Consider the following 22,669-nt stretch of genomic DNA (forward strand, 5'->3'; position numbering starts at 1 on the left):
GGAAGAGGCTTTCTGAGCACTGGGGGGTCTTAGTGGATAATTTCATGACTGCTTTAGGTGTAATTAATTTATTCAAATTTAATTAGCACCACACTTCGTTCCTATTTGCACTATATTGAATATATTTTGATTTATTTTTTGCTCTTTTTACTTGTCTTTGTGTCTTTGTATTGACTTCTGCTTCCATTTTATTGTACTTTTACTTGTCTGTTGTTCTTCAATAAATGCACTCAAATAATGCATCAAGGGTTTCTTATGAATAAAATATAGTATAGCAGCATTTGAAGCCCTACTCGCAGTAGTGGTAGTAGTAGTAGCAGTAATTCTACCTTCATCAGGGTCTATGGCCTGGATGCGGGTGAGCAGGGCTTTAGGGGCGGTGTCTTCATAGACGCTGGCAGTGTACTGTGACAGAGTAAAGATGGGTGGGTTATCATTCACATCTGTCACTGTCAGCTGCACCTCAGCACGGCACCACCGCCCGCCACCATCAGTTGCCTGGGCAACCAGCAGGTAGGTGGGTGTCATCTCGCAGTCCAGACTCACTGATGTCTTGACCTCACCTGCACAGATCAGAGACAACATGTGAAACATTAAAAGATGGGGCCATGCAGGGGCATGACAGTGTGTCACACAGGTGTCCACAGGAAGACATGTGACTGACTGTGGAAGTAGTGTGGGAAGCTGGTGACCTGCTGCCTTTCAGTCCTTATTTGAGTTGCAATTATGCAAGTACAGGGAAAAAATGATTTTGTACTATTTATTTTTTTGTCCATACCGGTGTCCGGGTCAATGCTGAAATCCTGAGATCCAGGACCATGTAAAGAGTACTGGATCCAGGCACTGATCCCCATATCTGCATCTGTAGCTCCAACCCTCAGCAGCACACTGTTGACTGGGAGGTCCTCTGGAATGGAGGCAGTGTACACAGCCTGCAAAGACACATACAATATGACAGGTCAGTGAACCTTTAACAATACAGTTAGCTACAGTAAGCCAAATAAATGCAGTAGACTGGCAGTGCATCTAAAACTAACTGCCATTGTCTTAAAGTGTCACTGTGGTTGCTTGTGTCCTCTAAAAAGAGCAACATGTGGTTTCGTTCCTCACCTGGTCACAGACGGGGCTGTTATCGTTGGTGTCTATCACTGTCACCTCCACCGTTGCTTGGGAAACAAAGAGTCCGTCACTGGCGGTGACATTGATGATGTAGAGGTTGCGTTCCTCCCTGTCCAGCGGCCACTTCACATACATCTTCCATTCCCCCTGAACCAGACCCAGAGCAAACACACCACGATAGTTCCCACCTGGACAACACACACAAAGACAGGGACACAGAGAGACAGGCCTAATAAGACACACAATGATTTTCAGACATGTGAGCCTAGATGGAGTTTGTAACAAAGCTGCTGTTTGAACTCGACTCAGTGATCACAGTGTTGCTCAGATCATGAAGCAGAGGGTTTCATTAAGAACGGCCTGTGTGAAAACATATTTTGTAAGTTACTGTAAAGAGTTAAGTTACTGTTCAAATAAGAAATATCCCATTTGCTTGTAGAGGTGGGACAAAATGTAAATAAAATAAATAAACCAATAAATTAATAATAAATTAAATAAACCTCAAAAAGTTATTCCTCTTACAGTTACAATAATTGTCACCTATGTCTTTGTGTGCTTAAAATAGTGTTGTAATTGTCTGCTTGTTCACATGTCCTCCTGTCTTACAGAGATCCCGCCTATACAGCCAGCTCACTCAATGAACTTGAACATCTGCATGATAAGAACTACCTAAAATAATAGAAACCATCTCTGGGAAAAAATGATCTGATGTGTGCTTTGGTGTTTTAGTTTGGCCCATATCCTATCTATTAACTCTTTCCCCACCTTTGACGAGATATCTCATCATTTAAGATGTAGCACTTCCCCACCATTAATGAGATATTCCATAAACTGCTGTTTTCACTGCCAGGTGGTAGGGACGGATCATCTGACAAAAAAAGGTCAATTGAAGCACTGAGCATTTGAACAGGAATTGAACAGCAGAGGAAGAAGATGAAGTTCTATAACATGAAAACATCAGTGCTTAGCTTCAGATTCGCGGGTGGGGGGCATGGTGACCCAGGAACAGAGCCAGGCTGCTCACGCTGCAGTTCCCAAAATCTATAGCAGCTGGGACACAGCGAGGCTGCTCACAGGGAGTGGGTGGGGAGCAGGTAACACACACACAGCTAATGTTAGCTATGCTGGTGACAGTGACAGATACTATGAAGTGATAAAAAAACAAAAATGAAAATGTGACGTCGATATTCTGGTTAAAAATGTCTCTTTTACAAAAGCGTTATTTGTGTTTTTGTCTGAAAAGTGGATTTTTTGATGCAACCAAACAACATTCAAGTGCTTATAAAAAAGAATTAATGAAGCTAGAACAAAAAAAATGTCTGAAACTAGAAGATATGTTCTTTCTTTTGATATATTCCATGTTAACATATTCATAGAACTGAATATTCTGTGGGTGTTGAAAAATCTGTGAATTTTGTCAAAAATGCTGGTGCTGGCTGGTAACTGTTTTAAAAAACACTGACAGGGAAAGAGTTAACATCGGGGAGGGTTTAGGTTTTATGACCTATACTGTAGCCAGCCACCAGGGGGCACACCAGATGTTCTGGCTTCACTTTTGGGGAGTTGTCATTTTGTCCATCTTTCTTTATGTCAGTGGTCTGAACAGACAAACAAACCCTCACCTTTTTCTTTGTGCAACATGACTGGCTGCTGTCAGATTCATTTTTTGTCACTGTACACTTCAGTCTCAGGGGTTGGGGAGGATATCAAGTAATTCCATGTTAAAAACCTAGACTCCAAATTATGAGTCACTGGTGTTCAACAAAAGTCAAGTTGGAAACCTTTTTGATGTAAATTCATCAGATTCATTCTGCTCAAGTGAAGCTTTGAGTCCAGTGCACAGCTTGTACACTTTACATATATGGGGTTTCTCCTAATTTATCCACAGTACATATGTAAACTCAGGCAAACTGCCTCACACACTATTAATGCACATACATTTATTATAAAGACAATGTCTTGACCCACTGCATCAAATGGAAGTAAATGTTTGATTAAAAAATCTTTTAATTACATAATTACTATCAGTGGCTGATGTACATGGACAGTAGGGAAATGAATGCTGCAGCAGTGGATAAAGGTTGGACTGTAATACTGAAGATTTATGAGAGCACTGGGTGGCTGCTGACCCATTTAAGTGGGCTGTCAAGTCAAAGAAGCACAATCCTCCATCCATCCATCTCATTGCAGCTCTGTCCACCCTCACAAACTGACGGGTGGAGGCAGACACTAACTACAGTGTAGACAGGGCAAAATATCACATGGTCAAGGATATAATAGTTTTAGCTTCAGCAAAGTAAAAATCATATATCTGCAATCACATAATCCAGGGTTTGGTCCATTTTGCTTTCATACCATAAGTGAACCACACCTGTGAGCTTGAAAGTGGACCAAGACCCACTTTGTCCCTGAGTCTTGGTTCACTCTTTTTTTTGTCTCCACTTAAGTTTTTTTTTTTCTGACTGAATTTAACGACGTTTTCAGTAATAACAGGCCTGTTATCAAATGAAAACTGATCTTTACAAGATGAGGCAGGAAAAAAGGATTCACTAACTAAAAGTATCGTTCAGCAGTAACCTTTCACAGCTCAAGTGTTGGAACTCTGTGTGCAAATACTTGGTAGCAGGCAAATGAAAAGGTGAATCTGACAGACAGGCAAATAGACCGATTAGAGCATAGTAGCAGTAAAGTAAAAACGTGGCAAAATGTCAAGAAGTGGGAGAGGGAGGGAGATAGTGAAGGTCACCCTGACACAGACAGAGAGACAGATGGACAATCAGAAAGACCAGCTGACTTAATGATATCACCATCTAACAGTCCTGCCAGGGACAAAACAAACGCTCTGTGTGCATTTACACTCGGCCTGGACCATACAGTCAGAAAGTCTATCATGATAGTAAAGTTTCATATCGGCCAATCATATAGGTTGTGACTGACAACATGTTGTATACTTCATGTGGCAGTGGCCAAATTGATAAAATGAGTTTGTTATATTATTGCTTTTTGACCAAATACAATGATATAATGATCGATATTGCAACAATATTGTAGGTATGATTATGACTAAATATTACACTAATTATTACCCAGTATCACACAATATTACACGTTTAACACTAGGGTTGAAAATTTTGTGCATTTTCCTTAGCTGATAGTTGAAAATGATAACAATCAATTAATCTCTCTCAATTAATTTCTTTATTCAACAAATGCCTTGGCCAGACAAAAGAATGTCAAATTAGGTGAAATTACTGACATTTCTAGAGTACTGATTAATTAGAAATTGATACAGTTTTAATTGGTCAGATTTTGACAGCAATTAATCACTTAATCAGTAAACATCCCTAATTAACACAACAAGATTTTTGACAAATAATCTTCATTAATCTGTATATAATGACCACGTGGGTAAAGACAAATAATAGAACAGCTAGAACCATCTCTAATTTCAGAAAATTACATAATTTTACTGTAATGCAGACTAAAAAAGACACTTATTCCATATCACAATAAAACAATGTCCAAAGTTACAATACAAAGATACAATAAAATGACAATAAAATACATGGCCCAGCCCTAATTCACACTGTCAGTGATGATTGTTATGTCAAACTTTGGTGCAGACAAAAAAGACAAGTGAACCAAAACTGCTGGACAAAGTGGGTCTTGGTTAAATGTCAAGCAGACTCTGGAGTGGTTCATTGGTATGAAAGCAAACTGGACCAAACACAGGATTATGTGATAGTAGAGACAGATTTTACAGTGGCACTGCAGGCACTGGTGGGTTGAAGTGACCAGATTACTGAAATTAAAACCAGGACATTTCCAGTCCAATGGTCAATGCATCACTAAAATATCCAATGTTATTATCTATGTGAAGAAAAAAGAGACAGTTCTGATTTCATGCACTTTGACCATGGTAACCGTTGGCACTGCTGCACTATGGTCCAGGCTAAATGATAAAACTAGATAATAGGTAACTTTTGTAAAACTTTAGAAACTACAATACAGTGTATTTAATTATCTATACGTACAAGACAGAGAGGACAGAAAATGAACACTACCAGACTGACACACTGATAGACACACTGTGACAGACAGATAAAACTCAGACACAGTAACAGGCACAATGTACTTCTTGTGTCTGTTCTTCTTCACTCTCCTTACTCTATTAACTTTTTCCTCTCCACTTTCACTACTTTTTTCCTCTCCGCTCTCCCTCCTTTCCTTCCGCTACACTCTACTGCCTTTAAAAAGACATTTGTGGTGATGTTGTGGATTCACTTGGCACTTGCTAGCCACTAGCCTTCTTTTCCACAGCAGTATTCTCTAAAACTGGCACAAGCAGTTAGTAGAAGAAAAGTGATATGAAGCTGCTATAGCAAGCACCCCTCTCTGCTGGCCAAAACAAGCACGACATGATTGAGATGTCAACCAGTAAAATATCATTTCACTTTGCAGGATGTTTTTCAGGCACAGTTAAAAATGCAGACAGCTCTCCGAAACACAGGAATGTCTGGTCCCCCTAACATGGGTCCATGTAGTCCTGATGATGAAGAATCACCAAAACTATAAAGTGACAGTAGTCATGTGCATTCCTCTTGTTTGCCTCAAGCCAGTCTGAATGAAACAGAGGGACCTGAGGGACCCAAACCAAATGAAATATTAATACTGCTACAGTGTTGATGCAGCTATTTGTCTAACCATCCCTGCTGTGGCATTGTTTTTTATATTAACTTTACATTATTTAGCAATATTAGGTACCTTCATTTACAGTTGATCAAACATCCATGTCTTCTATGAAATATTCACATGCAGACACACAAACAATCACATCACAGGCCAACCTTCAGGAGTGGCAGGATGGTAGTGTCTAAAGTGATATCCTAAAATTCCGATTTCCAAGAATGTATAAAAACACCACCGCAAAATTCAAAGATCAAATATCTTCCTTCCAGTCAGGCTATATTGGTGTCACTATAAAGGAAACAGACAATCTTTTTACAGCAGGAAGGTGTTTCTCTATGTTCTCTCTTGATTTGCCACTGCACTGTTATACTGAGGAACATCAAGTGGTTCTCTCCTGGAAGTGAGAAAGGTCACATCTGTCAGGATTTCTGACAGCTCATTTGTCTTTTTTTGCAGACATTTCAGTTCTCTTTATCTTTTATTCTTTCTCTCACTGCACAGTGGAAGCAGCTCATTCCTCCTCGCCTCCTTCTCCCCTTTTTCTGTCAAAGGTCACATTGTCACTCACATGTCTGTCATTCACTCCAGCTGGCTGGCTGATCCTCATTACAATGCCATTAGGGGAAGGATTTCCTTCGTATTAAAAGTGCTTCATTATCTGCCAAGTTGGCATGGCAGTCCTCTGTCTAAGTTTTCTGGGGAGTCCTAACTTCATTATTACCTTCTGGCGTGTCAATGAGCAGAAAGCAAATCAGCAAAGTCGTTCCTTTGATCACCGTCTGTATTATTAATGCAACTTCAGCATTCATCTCACTTCCCCTTTCTCTCTTTGTTCTTTTGTTTCCCCTCCTTTGACTCATATAAATCTTTTTATGCCTTCAGCCTTTGTCATGTCATGGAAACAGTTGATCTCCTGCACATTTGGAGAAGGTTATGACACTGAGCTTCCATTGATTTCCCTGGGTAGACCATACAATGGCTTTTTAGCCTATAATCAAGACTGCCTCTGTCTGCAAGTGCCAAAAGATAAAACTGTTCACAGTAGCTTTCATCAGATGTACTGAAGTCTTTAAATGATCAACTCTACTTGTATATCAGACGATGTTGGCATGCATGGAAGCAACCAGAGAAAATGAGTGAATTATGTATCACACCTTTAATTTAGTCTACAACTTCTCTCCTAATGTTTATTCATGGTTGTAGCGATGCTTAGGAGATGCAGAATACTAATGCACCTGATGACTACTGTATCTTGAGTGGAGCTGAAACGATTCCTCAAGTAACTCGAGTAATTCAATTACTAAAATGCCTTAAAGCAAATTTTTTGAGGCCTCATTTAAATCTGGACAACTGTACAGCGCAGTGTGTTTCGCACGTAGGGGTGGGTACTGAAATTCGGTATCAAAGGGCTTAATTCTTAAAGATGAGAGTATCAATAAGCTCTGATGTTTAAGTTTTGATGTCAGTCCAGCTCCACACACACACACACAGTATGCACACACAGAGAAGATCTGTATAAAGAGGCCTTGACATTAAACAGGAGACTCTGGTCACCGACCTGTTGTGATGGAAAAAGTACTTAGATCCTTTACTTCAGTAAAAGGACTAATACCACAATGTAAAAATACTTAATTACAAGTAAAAATCTTGGAGTAATTGTTTCCTTTTTTGATTTTTTAATTGCTTTTGCTGTACTTAAATTATACTGTTATTCGTATTTTTTGATTACTAAATACAGACCTGCAAACTCATACATGGAGACAAAGGTGACATGTTGGTAAACCAATGTCCTGTGTCTGTCCTCCTCCAGAAGAAAAATGTTGTAATTTTAACATGTCAATGAAACATTCTGGTGACTGTTTCAGTTAAAAAAGTGACTTACATCTTCTTTGTGGTTTCTGCAGACATTACTGCCTTTACTTATACCTTTGTACTTCAGTAAAAAGTACTAAACAAGGTACTAGAGTAAAAGTAAAGTTACTTTTCATAGTAATTTTACTTTAGCAATTTATGGTTCATTTAAGAGACCTGTCCTATTTTCTTTTTTGTATATTACTATTGCTCCTAAATAAAGAAAAAGTAATGGAATGGAAAAAATTGCAGAACGCACAATATTTCTTATCTGATTACTCGATTAATCACCAGAATAATCGATAGATTACTCGATTACTAAAATAATCGATAGCTGCAGCCCTAATCTTGAGTAAACCACTGTGCCAAGACAAAGACATATGGTTTTCAGTTTATGATTGTAGAGAAACTGGCTTCAGTACACAGGCTACTATCCCTAGGAATTCCATCCATATTGGAGGACTCCACACCTCACGACACAGTATGTCCAACACCAAGATTCAATGAGAATGCAGGGAGTCATGTGCCCTCTGTGTTGCAAATCAGAAATTAAGGGTGTGGAGGTTAGGGTGGAGGATGAGCATGTCCATATCTGACTGTCATGCAGGGTTTATGTCCTGTCAAAGACCTGCAATTAACATGCACCTTTTATTAACTGCAGTCTTTCCCCAACTTTAATCAGGTGTTTTAGTGGCCCACCTTTAAAGGTAAAATCGTTAGGATTTCTCATTTGCTGTTTGAAAATGCACCAGAAAGATAGGTGGTTGTTGAATCTCATTCCAAGGACTTTAAATATTGACATGTTGGGTTGGTAAAGCGTTCCAAGCACAGCCAAAATGATTAGAAAGTAAGAGGGTACAGGCAGCGGTTGGGGACCCTGCAGATGCAGGTGCCGCCACACTTCTGGTAGGTTGTGGGTGGTGACAGAGGGATTTTTTTTTTTGTATGAATCTAAGCATTTTTGGGTAAATCCTGCGTTATACATTGCATTTTACCATACCTTTACTTTTCTTGATGTAATAACAACCTTTTTCCTAACCTTAAATATACTGCAGTTGTCATGCACAGAAGCTGTGGAAATCAAGAGGTATCCTATGCAGGACTTTCCTAAAAAAGATTATGTATAAACTTATAATCTCTCTCAATTGACACTTATGACCCACTAGAGGTGTGTGGCAGTGCCTTTATCTGCTGAGTCTGCCTGTATCATCTTATTTTGCTGTGTTCAGGAAATTTCTGGGATAGAGCTTTAATAGGATCTTAAAAATAGAGCCCAACAAGGCCAAAGCCTAACAAAATTCTGTCTGCAAACAACCTGAACCTGTCCCTCATTAGCATATTTCAGCCAGAAAACAGATCCAAAAACAGCCACCTAACATTTTTCTTAACAAGTATTCTTCTATGTACCAACAGAGTTGCCAGTGACAGGGACAATATATGGGGAAAATTGGAATTGGCATAGACTGAATTAGGGAAGAAAAATAAATAAATAAAGTGATAATAATAATAGTGATGATGATGATGATGATGATGATGATGTTAATAATAATACAGAGCAAACCAATGTGAGCCTGTGATCTCAAGCTCTATTTTGGGCTTCAAGCTTTGAATATGTGCACACACTAACTGCCACGAAAAACAAACAGGACATGTTTTATTTCTCTTTCACTCACGGCTTTGTTCTCCCTAATGTTACTCTGTTCCTTCATTCAGTCTCTAGCTTGCTCAACCACCACTGTTCTGTCTCTTGCTTACTCATTGGAGGGAGGAGGGGGCAACTTTGAATGGTGTGTTTACAAACAGCAACTGATGATTTGCCTTGAAAAACACTGGTACTGAACAGAAATCAGAATTAGAAACACCGTCACTGGACATAACTGGATGGACATTGGACACAGTTGCAATGCAATGACAAAGAGTTCCAGTGGTACTCACCGGTGATGTGGTAGCTGACTTGTCGGTTAACGGCAGAGCTGTCATCATCTCTGGTGTTCAGCACAGCCACCACCTCACCAGGCGGGTCGCTCTCCTGAATGGAACCAAAGTAGTGTTGCTCCAGGAACCTTGGCGGGTTGTCATTGATGTCTGACACTGCTACGGTCACAGTGGTGGTACTGGAAAGAGACAGGGTCTCCCCAAGGTCTGAGGCCACCACTGTGAATGCATAGGATGGATTGGTCTCATGGTCCAGGTCCTTGCGTGTGGAGATCCAGCCTGTGTTGCTGTCAATGCTAAAGGTGCCGGCTAACGTGTCTGCATCCCCCTCTGCCAAGATTAAAGCCCCAAGGTTGTATGTTACCTGACCATTGGCCCCTGAGTCTGGGTCTAGTGCTTGGACTTGAATGATTCTGGTTCCAACTGACATTCCCTCCATAACTGTGGCCTCATAGGAGTTGGACTCAAAGGCTGGTTTGTTATCATTTAGATCCAACACTCTGACTTCAACATCAACAGACGTCACAGAATCCAGCTTAGCCTGTTGTACAGTGGCAGTGACTTTAAAGTGGTATCCTTTGATCATCTCATGGTCCAAGGGCTTATCAATCTTGATCAAACCTGTATCCTTTTCCACCACAAACACCCCATCTTGGTTGTTTTCTCCGGTCTCTCCATTAACCAGGGCAAAGGTAGCAGAGAGCGAGGCATATCCAGGAGGAGGGCTAAGGCGTACCGTCCCTATGGCTGAACCTATGGGGGTGTCTTCTGGGATGCTAAAAACATATTGATGTTGACCAAAGGAAGGAATGAAGGCATCTGGAGAAAGAACATGGATGTAAACAGACACTAGAGAGTGTCGGATTGGATTTCCTCCATCAACAGCCTTCACAAAAAAAGATAATACAGAATTCCTCAAGTGGCTAAAGCTGCCTTTAGTCACCATCCAACCATTGTCTGGGTCTATTTCCAAAATTTCTACCACAGGGACATGTGCCTCACTGTAAAGTGAATATGTCACTTTGGCATTAGTGCCATCATCAGGATCATAAGCCTGAATCTGCGTCACCAAAAACCCTTTAGCCACATCAGATTTGACTGAGGCTCGGTACTCTGTGGCACGGAAGCGAGGCACATTATCATTTTCATCCAACAGAGTAACTTGTACTGTACAGTAAGAGACACGTCCACCTAAGTCCTGGGCTGCTACTGTCAAAACAATGTCCTTATTTCCTGGATCCTCACGATCAAGTTTTTCTACAGTGGTGATCTGACCACTTGCATCAATGCTAAATTGGTCCTTGCCCATATCATTAACAAAGGAATAAGTGATCTGGCCGAACACTCCAGGGTCTGCATCTGTTGCTTTAACCTGAAATAAAAAAAAAAAAAAAAAAAAAACTTGATTAGTACAGACAGTATTTTATATCTAAAGTATTATATTATCAATATTTATTTTGAAAAATTATTCAAAGAAAATAAAATAATAAACTTACCTGTATAACTTTAGTTCCCACAGCAGAATTCTCTCTTAACTCCACCTCATACATATTCTGTCCAAACACTGGACTATACAGGTTGGCCCCCAACACCTTAACATGAACCTGAGCAGTACTGGTGAACACCCCATCAGACACTGAAACATTGAGGCTGTAGGCAGGCTCCATCCTTTGCTTACGGTGGCCGGACAGTGTGATGATTCCTGTCTTTTTGTCCATCACAAAGTTCATGCGTTCATTTCCTGATAAAATGCTGTACTCCAATTTGTTAAAATCTGAGCTGTCAGCATCTGAGGCCTGGACACAGGTAACAAAGTGACCCCTGGGTGCTAACTCATTTACGTATGCCTCATAGAGCAGCTGGTTGAAAACTGGAGGATTATCGTTCATGTCATTCACCACAACTATAACTGATACTTCACTACTCAGTGGTGGAAAGCCATTATCTGTGGCTCTGACAATGAAGTCATACTTCTGGACTAGTTCATGGTCTAACATGCGTGCTGTGAGGATTAATCCACTACTACTATCAATGTGAAAGTAGTCTGTGCTGTTATGTGTATCTGAGAAGATCTGGTACCGGACAACATTGTTCTTCTCTGAGTCTTTGTCAGTGGCAATAACTTGAAGCGCTGGAGTTCCAATCATGACTGTTTCAGACAAAACAACCCTGTAGGACATTTTCTGGAAGATAGGTGGATTGTCATTTATATCCTGGACAACCAGATCTACATCAACCTCAGCACGGGCACCAGTCAGGTAATCTGTGGCTCTGACGGTCAGGTGGTAAGATGAAGCATCTTCATAGTCCAAAGAGTGGATGACACTTATGACTCCAGTATCAAAACCAATGTCAAATTGCAGCGACGGGTCTCCATCAACAATGGTGTAGATGATGTTTTGACCTTCAGGACTTGTGGCATTAATGCCAAGGATAGGAGTGTGCACAGTCACATCCTCATTCACAGAAACGGTATAAAATGATTTGTCAAAGACAGGCATGGCTTTGTTGACCACAGTGATGGGGAACTCTGTAGTAGATGAGAGAGGTGGATAACCACCATCTCTCGCATATATCACCATCTGGTATTCCACATTGGACAAGTCAGACTCAAAGGCTCTCTTGAGGCTAAGACTTCCTGTCTGCCGGTTGATCTCAAAGTGACCATGGTCATCCTTAAGATAGTAAGACACCTCCCCATTAATCCCCTTGTCACCGTCCACTGCCATGACCCTGAAAATGGGTGATCCTGGCTCAGCTTCTACTTGAACAGCTGCATAATAAGGAAGTCCGACAAACACTGGGGCATTATCATTTATGTCCTCAACTTGAACTCTAACCATAACTCTGGCCACATGGAGACGGTCATGCTCTCTTCTTGCCTCAACAACCAGTTCATAAAACTCCTGCTCTTCACGGTCAAAGGGTATACCTGTGGTTTGGATCACACCAGAAGTTGGACGGATTCTGAAGCGTGTACCAGCATTCAACAAGGTGTACTTCAATGGTTCATTAAGACGGTTTCCCACAGCATTGACCACAGCTACTTTGGTGATATTTGACACATTCTCTTGAATAGATGAAGAGTAAAGACTATGGCTGAAGCTGAGGCCAGAGTCCAGGGCCTCTCGAACAAGAATGGTCACCAAAGCTGTGCTGGAGAATTTCCCATCTGAAACTTTGACACTGAAGCGGAAACGTTCTTTGGAGAAGTTATTGTGTTTGACTACAATCACTCCACTGGAAGGTTTGATGGCAAAATGCTCGAGCACTCCGTCAGTTAGAGAGTAGGTGAGCTCTGTAGAGACATCTTTGTCAGGGTCTATGGCTGAAACCTTCAAAACTTCTACTCCCACATATGTGGGGAGTAGCAAGACTGTTTCATAGGCATTCTGGGTGAAGCGAGGTGGTGAATCATTTGTGTCAATCACTTGTATTGTGACTTCAGTTGGGCTGTCTGCTGTCAACTGTGGCCTGCCATTGTCCCTCACATGAACATGGAAATGGAAGGTGGCCAGTGTCTCATGGTCAAGATTAGCAATGGTTCTGATGGAGCCTGTTCCTGAGTCCACTGTGAAGAACATTTTTGCAGTGTCCTCAACAATCTGGTAGACCAACAGAGCATTTTGGTTGCGGTCAGCATCAGTGGCCTTGATTACTAGAGGTGAGTCATCTGAGTTCAAGACGACACTGTTGACTGGTGCTGCCTCACTGATGCTGCCACGATAGTGAAGCTGCTGGAAAACTGGTGGGTTATCATTCTCATCCACTACCTGGATTATGAGAGTAGCATTGGAGGCCATGCCAGCCATGTTGACAGCCTGGACTATCAGGGTGTAAGACGCTGTTGTCTCATAGTCTAGAGGCTTCTGAGTAGTAATCACTCCACTGTACTGATTAATCTGAAAAACACGATAGGTGTTGCCTTGCTTGATGTCATACGTGAGCGTGGACTGGCTGACTGCACTGACTGTGGTGACGGATGTTCCCACCACCGCGTTCTCTGTGATCTCAGCCTGGTACTCGGGCTGAGGGAACTTGGGGCCAGCGTTGTCAGACAGGGTGACTGCAATACGCACTATAGTGGTGGTGGACAGAGGAGGGGAGCCATTGTCAGTAGCTCTGACAGTGAGAACATAATGGCCTATGCTGGATAAATCCAAGTCATGTGCAACAGTGATGATACCCAAAACTGGTTCAATATGGAATGCAGCTCCAGTGTTTCCTGTTGAAGAATCAAACAAAAAGATAAAAATGATCAATGTGGTAGTTATTTACAAAGTATGAAGCATTTCAACATACAAGAGCAGTATTTGTCAGAGGTACCTGCTTCAATGGAGTAGTGTAGCTCTGCGTTCTCTCCTTTGTCTTTGTCCAGGGCAGTGACTTGGACCACAGCTGATCCTACTGCTGCTGACTCATAGACAGAGCCTTCATACAGAGCGCTGGTGAAGATGGGGACATGGTCATTTATATCTTCCACTTCTATTAGCACACGGGCCAGGTTCTTTCTGTATGGGAACTCTTGGTCCTTCACCTGTGGACAACGCAAACAAAAAAGAGTCATCCTTCAGGGTCACTATGAACATCACAATTTGATAATGTATCATACATCCAAAGTCAAAAGAAAAATAAAATAATAAAAATATAATCTGACCAGAGCTTTCACTCTTTCACTTTTCTTTGCTGTCACATTTTAATAATTGTTTACAGTTGGATCCAAACATCAGTACAAAATTATCCTGTTTCTTGTGATGAAATGTAGATACTGTTTGCTGCATGACAGTAAGAATAACTGCTTAATGATGACTTTAGTTAGAATAAGAGCACAGACTTAAAGATTGCTTCTGGCTCTCCCACTGCTCCACATATGAGACACAGGACTACAAAACTTGGAAATGATTTTCTCTTTCTACTTTTAAAGGGCTACTCTTGTTATGACCACTCAAGGTTAACAGAGTATAACAATCACAAATATTTGATCTGTACCGTGGGTGATTGAAGTTTCTTGATTTTATGGCAGCCCTTTACAGTTTAACTGAAAACCTTGATCTGAACACTGAGTGACTCAGTGGAAGACTGTCAATTAACCTTGATTCAAAGTTTGAATGTTTTTTCAGAGAATCAATATCATTTTTATATACACCAGTGGAAACCACATCATAAAACCCCTGTGCTTGTTTGCCGAATGAAATGAATCATGATTCTGAAGTACGAGCACAGTGAATCAGGTCCAGCTGGGAGTCTTTTAGTACTTTACACCAGTTCAAGCAAAGTATCTAATTGGTTGGATCATGTAATATAATACTTATCAAGCTGTACAGTTACAGGATATTCAGTTTGGTACAGAACTTTCTTTAATTCAATTCTCCATGTGACTAAAAAGTTAAATTAATGTGAAACATAAATTACTAATAAAACAATGTGCAATTCAGTGCAAGTCCAGTTGGCAATATGCCCATCAGAGTCTCTCTCTTTTTTTTTTTTTTTTTTTTTTTTTTTTTTACAAATGAGCATATGCCATCATTTAAACTCAATGAATATGATGTTCAGTCTCTGCTATGGAATATCTCAGTCAACACAAACACTCATTAAACTATCACAGCATACATCTATGGGCCTTTTCTACCACTGCTTTCAGCTGTGCCAAGCTAAACCAGACCGTGCTGCATTGCATTTCCATTATCTCCGCCCTCCTTCTCCTCCTCCAACAAGTGAGTGTCATGATACTCAGCTCATGTGTGCAGGAGAGCAGAGAGAAAGATGTCCCTTAAAGTCTCTTTATATTCAGCTCTCAGGACTTTTGTAGCTTATAGAAATATAGTTTCTCTCCTCTGTCACTGTCTGTACTTTCAGGTATCTGCATTATTTTACCGTTTCATATTCATTACCGCTGATGAACCCCCTGAATGAAAACATTTCCTAATTGTGCTGCTTCATAATAAAAGCATTTAAATAATGAAACAACATGGAACTTTTATTGTGAAGGATTTACAGACACAGCGTGTTAACCAGGAAACGTGTATGAACGGTTTATCCACTGCTTTACAGCCACTTGACTCAAGCCTCCACGACCTTGTCTTCAGTTAAAAGACACACTTTCATGCGAGTAGCTCCGTTGTAAATGAAAACGCAAACCCCTGCTGTGTTGGGCTGACGGGCTAAGCCAAACCAAGTCAGGCAAACAAGTCAAGCTAAGTCAGCTAAGTCAGCTCTGTGTATGGAAAAGCTCTGTGGCTATAGTGTTTCTTCACATGTGCATCATATAACAACTGCACTGCTTGCTTTAATGGTCAGTTTAAGTGAACTGTCTGCTATACCTGTCCTGTTGGACAAATATCTAAAATGAATTTATGCAGATTTTAGTTTTTTTTATGGCTATTTATTTTTTCCAGTTGCCCATATGCCACTGTTTTTCACACTAAGAATTATGGTCAGAATTGATGCCATGTAAATGAATTCTGTTTCTTTTGTAGAGAAACTGCTATGCTGACAACTTATCAAAACCAAACTGTGCACCCAAAGAGGTACATATCGAGCCATGGATTTTGTGTACCCTTGTTCTGCAGTATAACAACTAATTATAGCTCATGGCTATAATTGCCTGCTGCTTTTACCAGTCTGGAAACAATCAGCAGGATGAATGACCAAGGAGAGTGAATGTCCTCAAGATAAGACTATAATTCTAGCACAACAAAGCAGGAATGACTGGACCCCCTCAGTGGAAATTGAGGTGTTTAAAAAGTTCCAGCTGTTAGAACAAGATTCTTAATATAACTGGCAGAGAGAGTGACACAGACTTACAATGACAGTGAGGATGTGCTGGGCACAGGCCTCGTGGTCCAGCCTCTGAGCGGTGTAGATGGTGCCCAGGGTGGGGTGGATACGGAACAGACGCATGCTACTGGGGTCAATGGAGCTCTGCAGAGAGTAGGTCAGTTTGTGATGCTCATCACGGTCTGATGCCAGAACCTGGACCACCTCAGTGTCAGGGGGCGTGTCTTCAGAAATAGTGACATCATAGGTTGGTTGGGAGAAGATGGGAGCGTTGTCGTTGTTGTCCATAACAGTGATGAGAACCTGAAACATTGACAAAGAGAAAAGAAGGAGAGCAATAATAGCTGTAATATCAGGGTAGAACTTTTGTTTAGTCTGTCACTGCTGCTTTAATAGCCCAGTTTGACCAATTTAATACAGCACATAAAGGGTTGTTGTGCACAACTAAGGGTGCTTTCACACCTAAGCTGTTTGGTTTGGTTATAACAGACCCTGGTGTGTTTGCCAGGTTGGTATGGTTTGTTAGGGCTGTGCAAAAGCTGTCAGTTGAATCCTGGTATGGACTGAGGAACCAAGCAGACTGTGGTACAGGTTGTTTGTGGTGTGAAAGCAACCACAGGATTGTATGATAGCAGACATGTGAGTTTAGCCTGATTTCAAAAATTAAAAAGAGCTAAACTACAAATACATCTATCTCCTAAAATCTGCTCAGGAAGTGGTTTTACATTATAAGCCATTTCTAGGCTATGCATATTTTTAAAACAATATAATATAATTAATCATCAATTTGCTTGTAACCTTCTCAAAATACTTTGTCAATTCATTCAGTCCAGTAAAAAGTGTGTGAAAGTGACCCCACTGTAAAAAGCCCTGAACCATTACTGTACAATCATTAGCATAAACAGGAACCAACAATATATCAAGGTTTCTTTTGATCTAAACTACAAATGTGAAAACTTCCTAATTAACCTGGTTTGAAAAGTTGGTGACAGTCAAATGTCAGATTAAAATCACTGTATATCAACGCTGTGATCAGTTTTCACTTGCAGAGACAAAGTACATTTCTATGGTGCTTTCATGTTGACTTCAACTTTGATGAACTGTGACACATAAATTAGTGGTGTTAAGAAATATACAAAGTCTTCACAACACCACTCAAATCACTGTACTCAACTGTGTCATTGGAATTATATAACAGAGTGTATACTGAACAGCAATGAACTCAGTTGAATGAGTGTCAGTGTACAGACTGCAGAGAAGTCATGCAGCGTGCTTGTGTTTTGCGTGTGTCATGACTCATGGAAAGTTCCTGAGTCACAGATGACTGGTGATGAAGCCCAGCATGAGTCAGGAAAATACAGGAGGGGTGGCAGAGACAGACAGGTAGGGAGGCAGACAGAAGAAACAGAAAGGCAGGAAATGAAAGACGGAAGAGTAGATTTAATTTTACCAAACCCTGTGGGAAACCTGGGGCTGTAGCAGTTTGAGGCAGGAAGGGGGAAATACATAAGAAGAAAGAAAATGAATGCACCAATTTAGGCATTAATTACTGAAACATATTAAGTATTCAGTAAAGGTTTTACCTGGCCGATTGTGTTTTAATGGAGGGGAAGAAAGGGCTCTACATAAATAACTCAAATATTGCTTGGCCAGGTGATTCCTGAATCTTAAACTCATTCTTTAAGATGTGGTACAAAACCTCATTACTAGAAATGTCTCACTAAGCTTAGCAGTAGGCCTGCTTATTGTGAAAATGTGTCTTATTAGCGTTGCTGTCTGCCCACTGTAGAGTTTCAGGGCAAGGGTGGCAGAATGCCAACCCTGGTCAGGTAAGGGGCCAGGGCTGGAAGCCATGGGCAGCAGGGTACAAGCTGCTGCTACAGTGAGGAGCTAAGCAGGGGGAAAAGAGGTCAGGATCTGGAGCAGTCTGGCTGGTGACAGAAATTGGCATCCCAGGAGTAAGAGGAGGAAGGTCTGGGCAGAATGATCTGCAGGCTGTCGCCAAGAAGGGAGGTAGAGAAAGGTGACAAAGGAAACGCAACAACATAAAGTCTCTTAAACTGGGTTTGTACTTGATGCAAGGGGTTAAAGACAGTCCAGTCTATTTAACCCATCAAACACACCAGATATCTCCACCACAACACTGGACCAATGTAACTGTCCAATGTAACATTCTTTCATATTGAATGATGGTGGGCTATGACATACTTATAGAACTGCACTTACATCCAGGTACTTATTTCACTTTGCCTCATTACAGAATTGAAGACATCAGTCAGCATCAGAAGAATCAGAGGAAAGCAACAGCAAGCAGCATTTAACGGGCCCTCAAAGCCCCTGCGTCACTCGGGGTGCTTACAACCTCAGCCTTGTGACTGGATTTGTCCCAGGCAAAATGGCTCTGAATTGTCATAACCATCAGACATCAGACTAAAGCGAAAGTTCACCCCAAAGTAAAATTTCACTCAAAATCTACTCACCCCTGTGCTGATATGAGGACTGGTAAAGATCTCCAGTTCACAAAACACTCCTGGAGCTTCAGTGTAAAACACTGTTGCAGCCAAGTGTATTTGAAGTGAAGGGTGAGCAGTTTTAAAATGTGAAAAAAAGAACACAAAATAACCCACAAAATCTCTCTGTATTGCTTGTGAGGTGTAATCCAACTGTGCTTAATACGTGACTTTAAAATTTAACCCAAGAAGACGCCATGTATACCATGTTTTTAGCCTAAATGTCAACTGTAGCCTCCGAGAGCAGAAACGCTTACACACGGCTGAAGCCGTGAAACTGTCAGCGGCCGCAGCAAAGAAATGATGTTCCTCTTCTATGTTGAAGTCCTCTGACATTTTCTTCTTTGTTGAAAGTTTGCAAAGTAAACTGTATGCATAACAAGTCACTATTTCTGAGAAAACCTCTATTGTCTGAGTCCCTTCCAGGATTACACCATTCGAGCAATATGGAGGCATTTTGGTGTTCTTTTTTTTTTTCATTTTAAAATTTGTCACTGTTCACTTCAATTGTACTGGATTTGAATGCAGTTGTGTTTTCTGCTGAAACTCTGGGAGTGTTTTGTGAACTGGAGATCTTCACCCATCCTCACATCAGCACAGGGATGAGTAGATATTGACTGAAAATTTCCTTTTTGGGTGAGCTATTGTTTCAAGGAATTCGATGTTCCTAGGTAGCACTATGACTCTGACCCCTGATTGTTATGTAGATGTTTTCAGAACATGAATATTATCACACATTTTAAGTTTGATGCAGATTGGACCATTTACACTAAAGTCAGAGCAATTTCATGTTTCATGGTGAGACATCGAAACTGGACACCACGCTACAGCCACACCGTTTAACGTTAACCAAATCTTTTAAGAAATTTTGATCACACACTTGTCTAGATGGTCCACACCAGTTTTGAAGTCAATCGGAACATTTCTGTAGGAGGAGTTTGTTAAAATAAGGTGCATGGAAAACTGCAAACTTGACCATGAAATTCAAAATGGCTGACTTCCTGTTGAGTTTAGCCTATGGGTCCAAGAGACTTTTTTGTGCATCGGTGTGATACATGTGTACCATGCATGTCCAAGAAATTTCCTATGGGGGCGCTGCACTTTAAAGGTCGTGGTCAAGTCGTTTGACCACTCCCAATGACGAAACTCATGTCACATGTTCAGGTTTTGGACAATTAACAATCATGTGAAGTTTCAGACAGATACGACCAAGCACACTGAAGTTATAGCCATTTCCTGTTTCATGAAGAGACATCAAAATTCACCGCCACGCTATGGTCATCAGGCTACTGTCAGACTGTTGCATGCCTCAATACAGAATAGTTTTTCTTGTGTAGCATAATGGGACTACAAGTTGCATTTAATTGTGCAAAAATTCTAATTGTTCTAAAATTACAAATAAATGAAATTTGAATCTTGCATGTGACAATTTTGAAACATTCTACAAAAAAGTCAATCAGACAATCATGCCCCATTTATACAGTGACTGATCAGGTGTACAGAGGTGTGAGAGTAGGCGTGGTCTCTCTTGAGCATTCTTTTTCATTTTTCACAAAGCTATTTGTCTGTCTGTCAACTAAACAGCCATGTGCAACACCACAAATGGCTGTTCATTGTTGTTCATTGTCTCTACACCACAAACACATGCAGGACAGTTCTGACAGAGAGATCTTTTTGAGCGCCTTCAAGTGTAGCCATTTCAAACATGTTTTTAGATGTGATTGGACAGCACTTCATTTTACCTAAATGCTCTGATATACTCTACACACACTTCTTTTTGGTGTCTTGGATGTGTTCAAATATTTTCACTTGGCAAGTACAGTCTGCAGTATGGTTCCCGCTGTCCTATTTTTTGGCAGCACACAGCCATGTGGCAAGATGTCTGGGTGAATCCCTGCAGACATGGGCAGATGACGAAATCTACGTCACACGGACGCATGCAGCTATGTGGACACGGAAAGTACATATATCTGTGTGTGTGTGTCTTTTGGTGTGGGAGAAGTAGCGAGAAATATAGGTGGAAAGTTCCAAGCCTTTAAAGAAAACAAAAGATCAAGGGCTCGATTGAAACTCAGGAGCTTTTTGCTGTGAGGTGACAGTGAGCCACTATGCTGATTATACCGCTGCTACAATATACCAGTTGAACTCTAAGGATTATAAAGTACAAAGTGGCAGCAGGAGCAGTGGTAGGACTTAGTGGTGGAGAAAGTGACAATGTGCACTCTACACACATCCAGAAAAATGAGCCTGAAATTTGTATCCATTCCTATCCAGAGAAAACATAAAGAGAAGTGGAGGGAAATGGAGACAGGAGTTGAAAGCTGCCAGGCGAAAAGTCTAAATTTAAACCCTGCTGCAGCAGTCGGCCTTCTGTTGCTCAACTGTGGAGACATTCCCTGGCGGCATGCTGACCCTCCATCTGGGAGCCTTCCTCCCATCTTACAGGTGTGTGTATGTGTGTGTCTCTGTATCTGTATCTATGTGTGTGTGAATAAGGGGTATGTGTGTGACATTGTGAAAAAAAACACAACATTGATGCCAGTATGTGAAGAAGCTCTCTGTTCAGACAGGATGAAAGGCAAAATGAGAACTTCATAACCAGATCTAATCCTTTGTGAAGATTTTAAATGGAAAAGACCTGACATTGTGTCACAGAAGTGTGAATTCAACTGTGTGGTTATTTTGTAGGTTGCACTTACTGATGCTGATGTATGATCCTTCTGACTTTTTGGGTTTTAAGCAGGAGGTGTCAGAAAAGTTACCACAGGGATAACTGGCTTGTGGCGGCCAAGCGTTCAATAGGTGTTTTTTCATGTGATGTTTTTCACATATCAGGAGCAAGGTAAGCAGTAAACACAATGTCTGAGCATTTCTTCCTTTGAAACTACAGTGAGCAAGGGCAGTCTCAAAAAGACAGATTTGGTCAGGCTGGGAATATGATATCATAAACCTAAGGAACCAATCCTGTTAATTGAAGGGGTGGCGCGATACATATTAAAAATGATGATACTCAGCCTGCAAGGGAAGCCCTGTGATTAGCTAGCAAAACAGAGGAGAAACCGGGTGCAGATAATTAGGGGTCGGGGTGGAGGTGTGTGTGTATGGAGGGCGGGGACTATTTGCATGTTCATGAACCCTTGAATACTAAATGATGGCAAGGTCTAAAGCTCCATGTGAGCCAGAAGGTATTCAAACTTATTTAGCAAAAAAAAAACAAAAAACACATCAAACACAATTTATTATGCCTTGCAGAGCATTTTATACTGTTTAAATTGTTTACAACATGACTGGAGGTGGACTTTAAAATGGTAAGATGATTTTGGTGTTGGTGTCTGATGTTTTCGGTTCGGTTTGTTGGTTAGTTTGTCTGTTTGTCAGCAGGATTACGGAAGAAAAACTACTGATCCGATTTTCATGAAACTTTGTGGAAGGATGTAGCATGGGCAAAAGAAGAACCCATTAAACTTGGATTGAATCACAGGTCTTCTACACAAATTATTTTTCACTTTTGTTAACATTTGGTGGAGACCTGTGCTCTATGAGTGCACTTATCATCATTATTTGTCAGCCCCAACCAGAATTGTCATGCTGACTCAGTTTTCCTGATCAATCAGGGATTATTAGCAACACTTCAGGTGCATTATCTCCCATTTTATAAATCTTGCAGCCACAAAATATACTCAATTCTCTCTACATAAACTTTCAGTTCAAGTAAGAAACTGGAGAAACATCTGACTCAGAAGATTCAGAAGTGACAGGACTGACAGGCTGATCACTAAACATCAACA

The 22,669-nt window shown here is 40.9% G+C and overlaps 1 protein-coding gene across 1 annotated transcript in view; it reads right to left on the bottom strand.

The window, feature by feature from the left end:
- fat3a (FAT atypical cadherin 3a) overlaps positions 1–22,669 on the bottom strand; it is a 252,564-nt gene that overhangs the window by 46,818 nt on the left and 183,077 nt on the right. Inside the window, exons 9-15 of the mRNA XM_084716763.1 lie at positions 16,399–16,674; positions 13,921–14,131; positions 11,091–13,819; positions 9,595–10,966; positions 1,111–1,307; positions 779–932; positions 330–563 (exon numbers count right to left, since the gene is read on the bottom strand). Coding sequence (XP_084572889.1) covers positions 330–563; positions 779–932; positions 1,111–1,307; positions 9,595–10,966; positions 11,091–13,819; positions 13,921–14,131; positions 16,399–16,674 — 5,173 coding nt within the window. The remainder of the gene's footprint in view (positions 1–329; positions 564–778; positions 933–1,110; positions 1,308–9,594; positions 10,967–11,090; positions 13,820–13,920; positions 14,132–16,398; positions 16,675–22,669) is intronic.

Source organism: Lutjanus erythropterus, chromosome 4 (assembly GCF_056507025.1).
Source record: "Lutjanus erythropterus isolate fLutEry1 chromosome 4, fLutEry1.hap2, whole genome shotgun sequence".
Lineage (NCBI taxonomy): Eukaryota > Metazoa > Chordata > Actinopteri > Lutjaniformes > Lutjanidae > Lutjanus > Lutjanus erythropterus.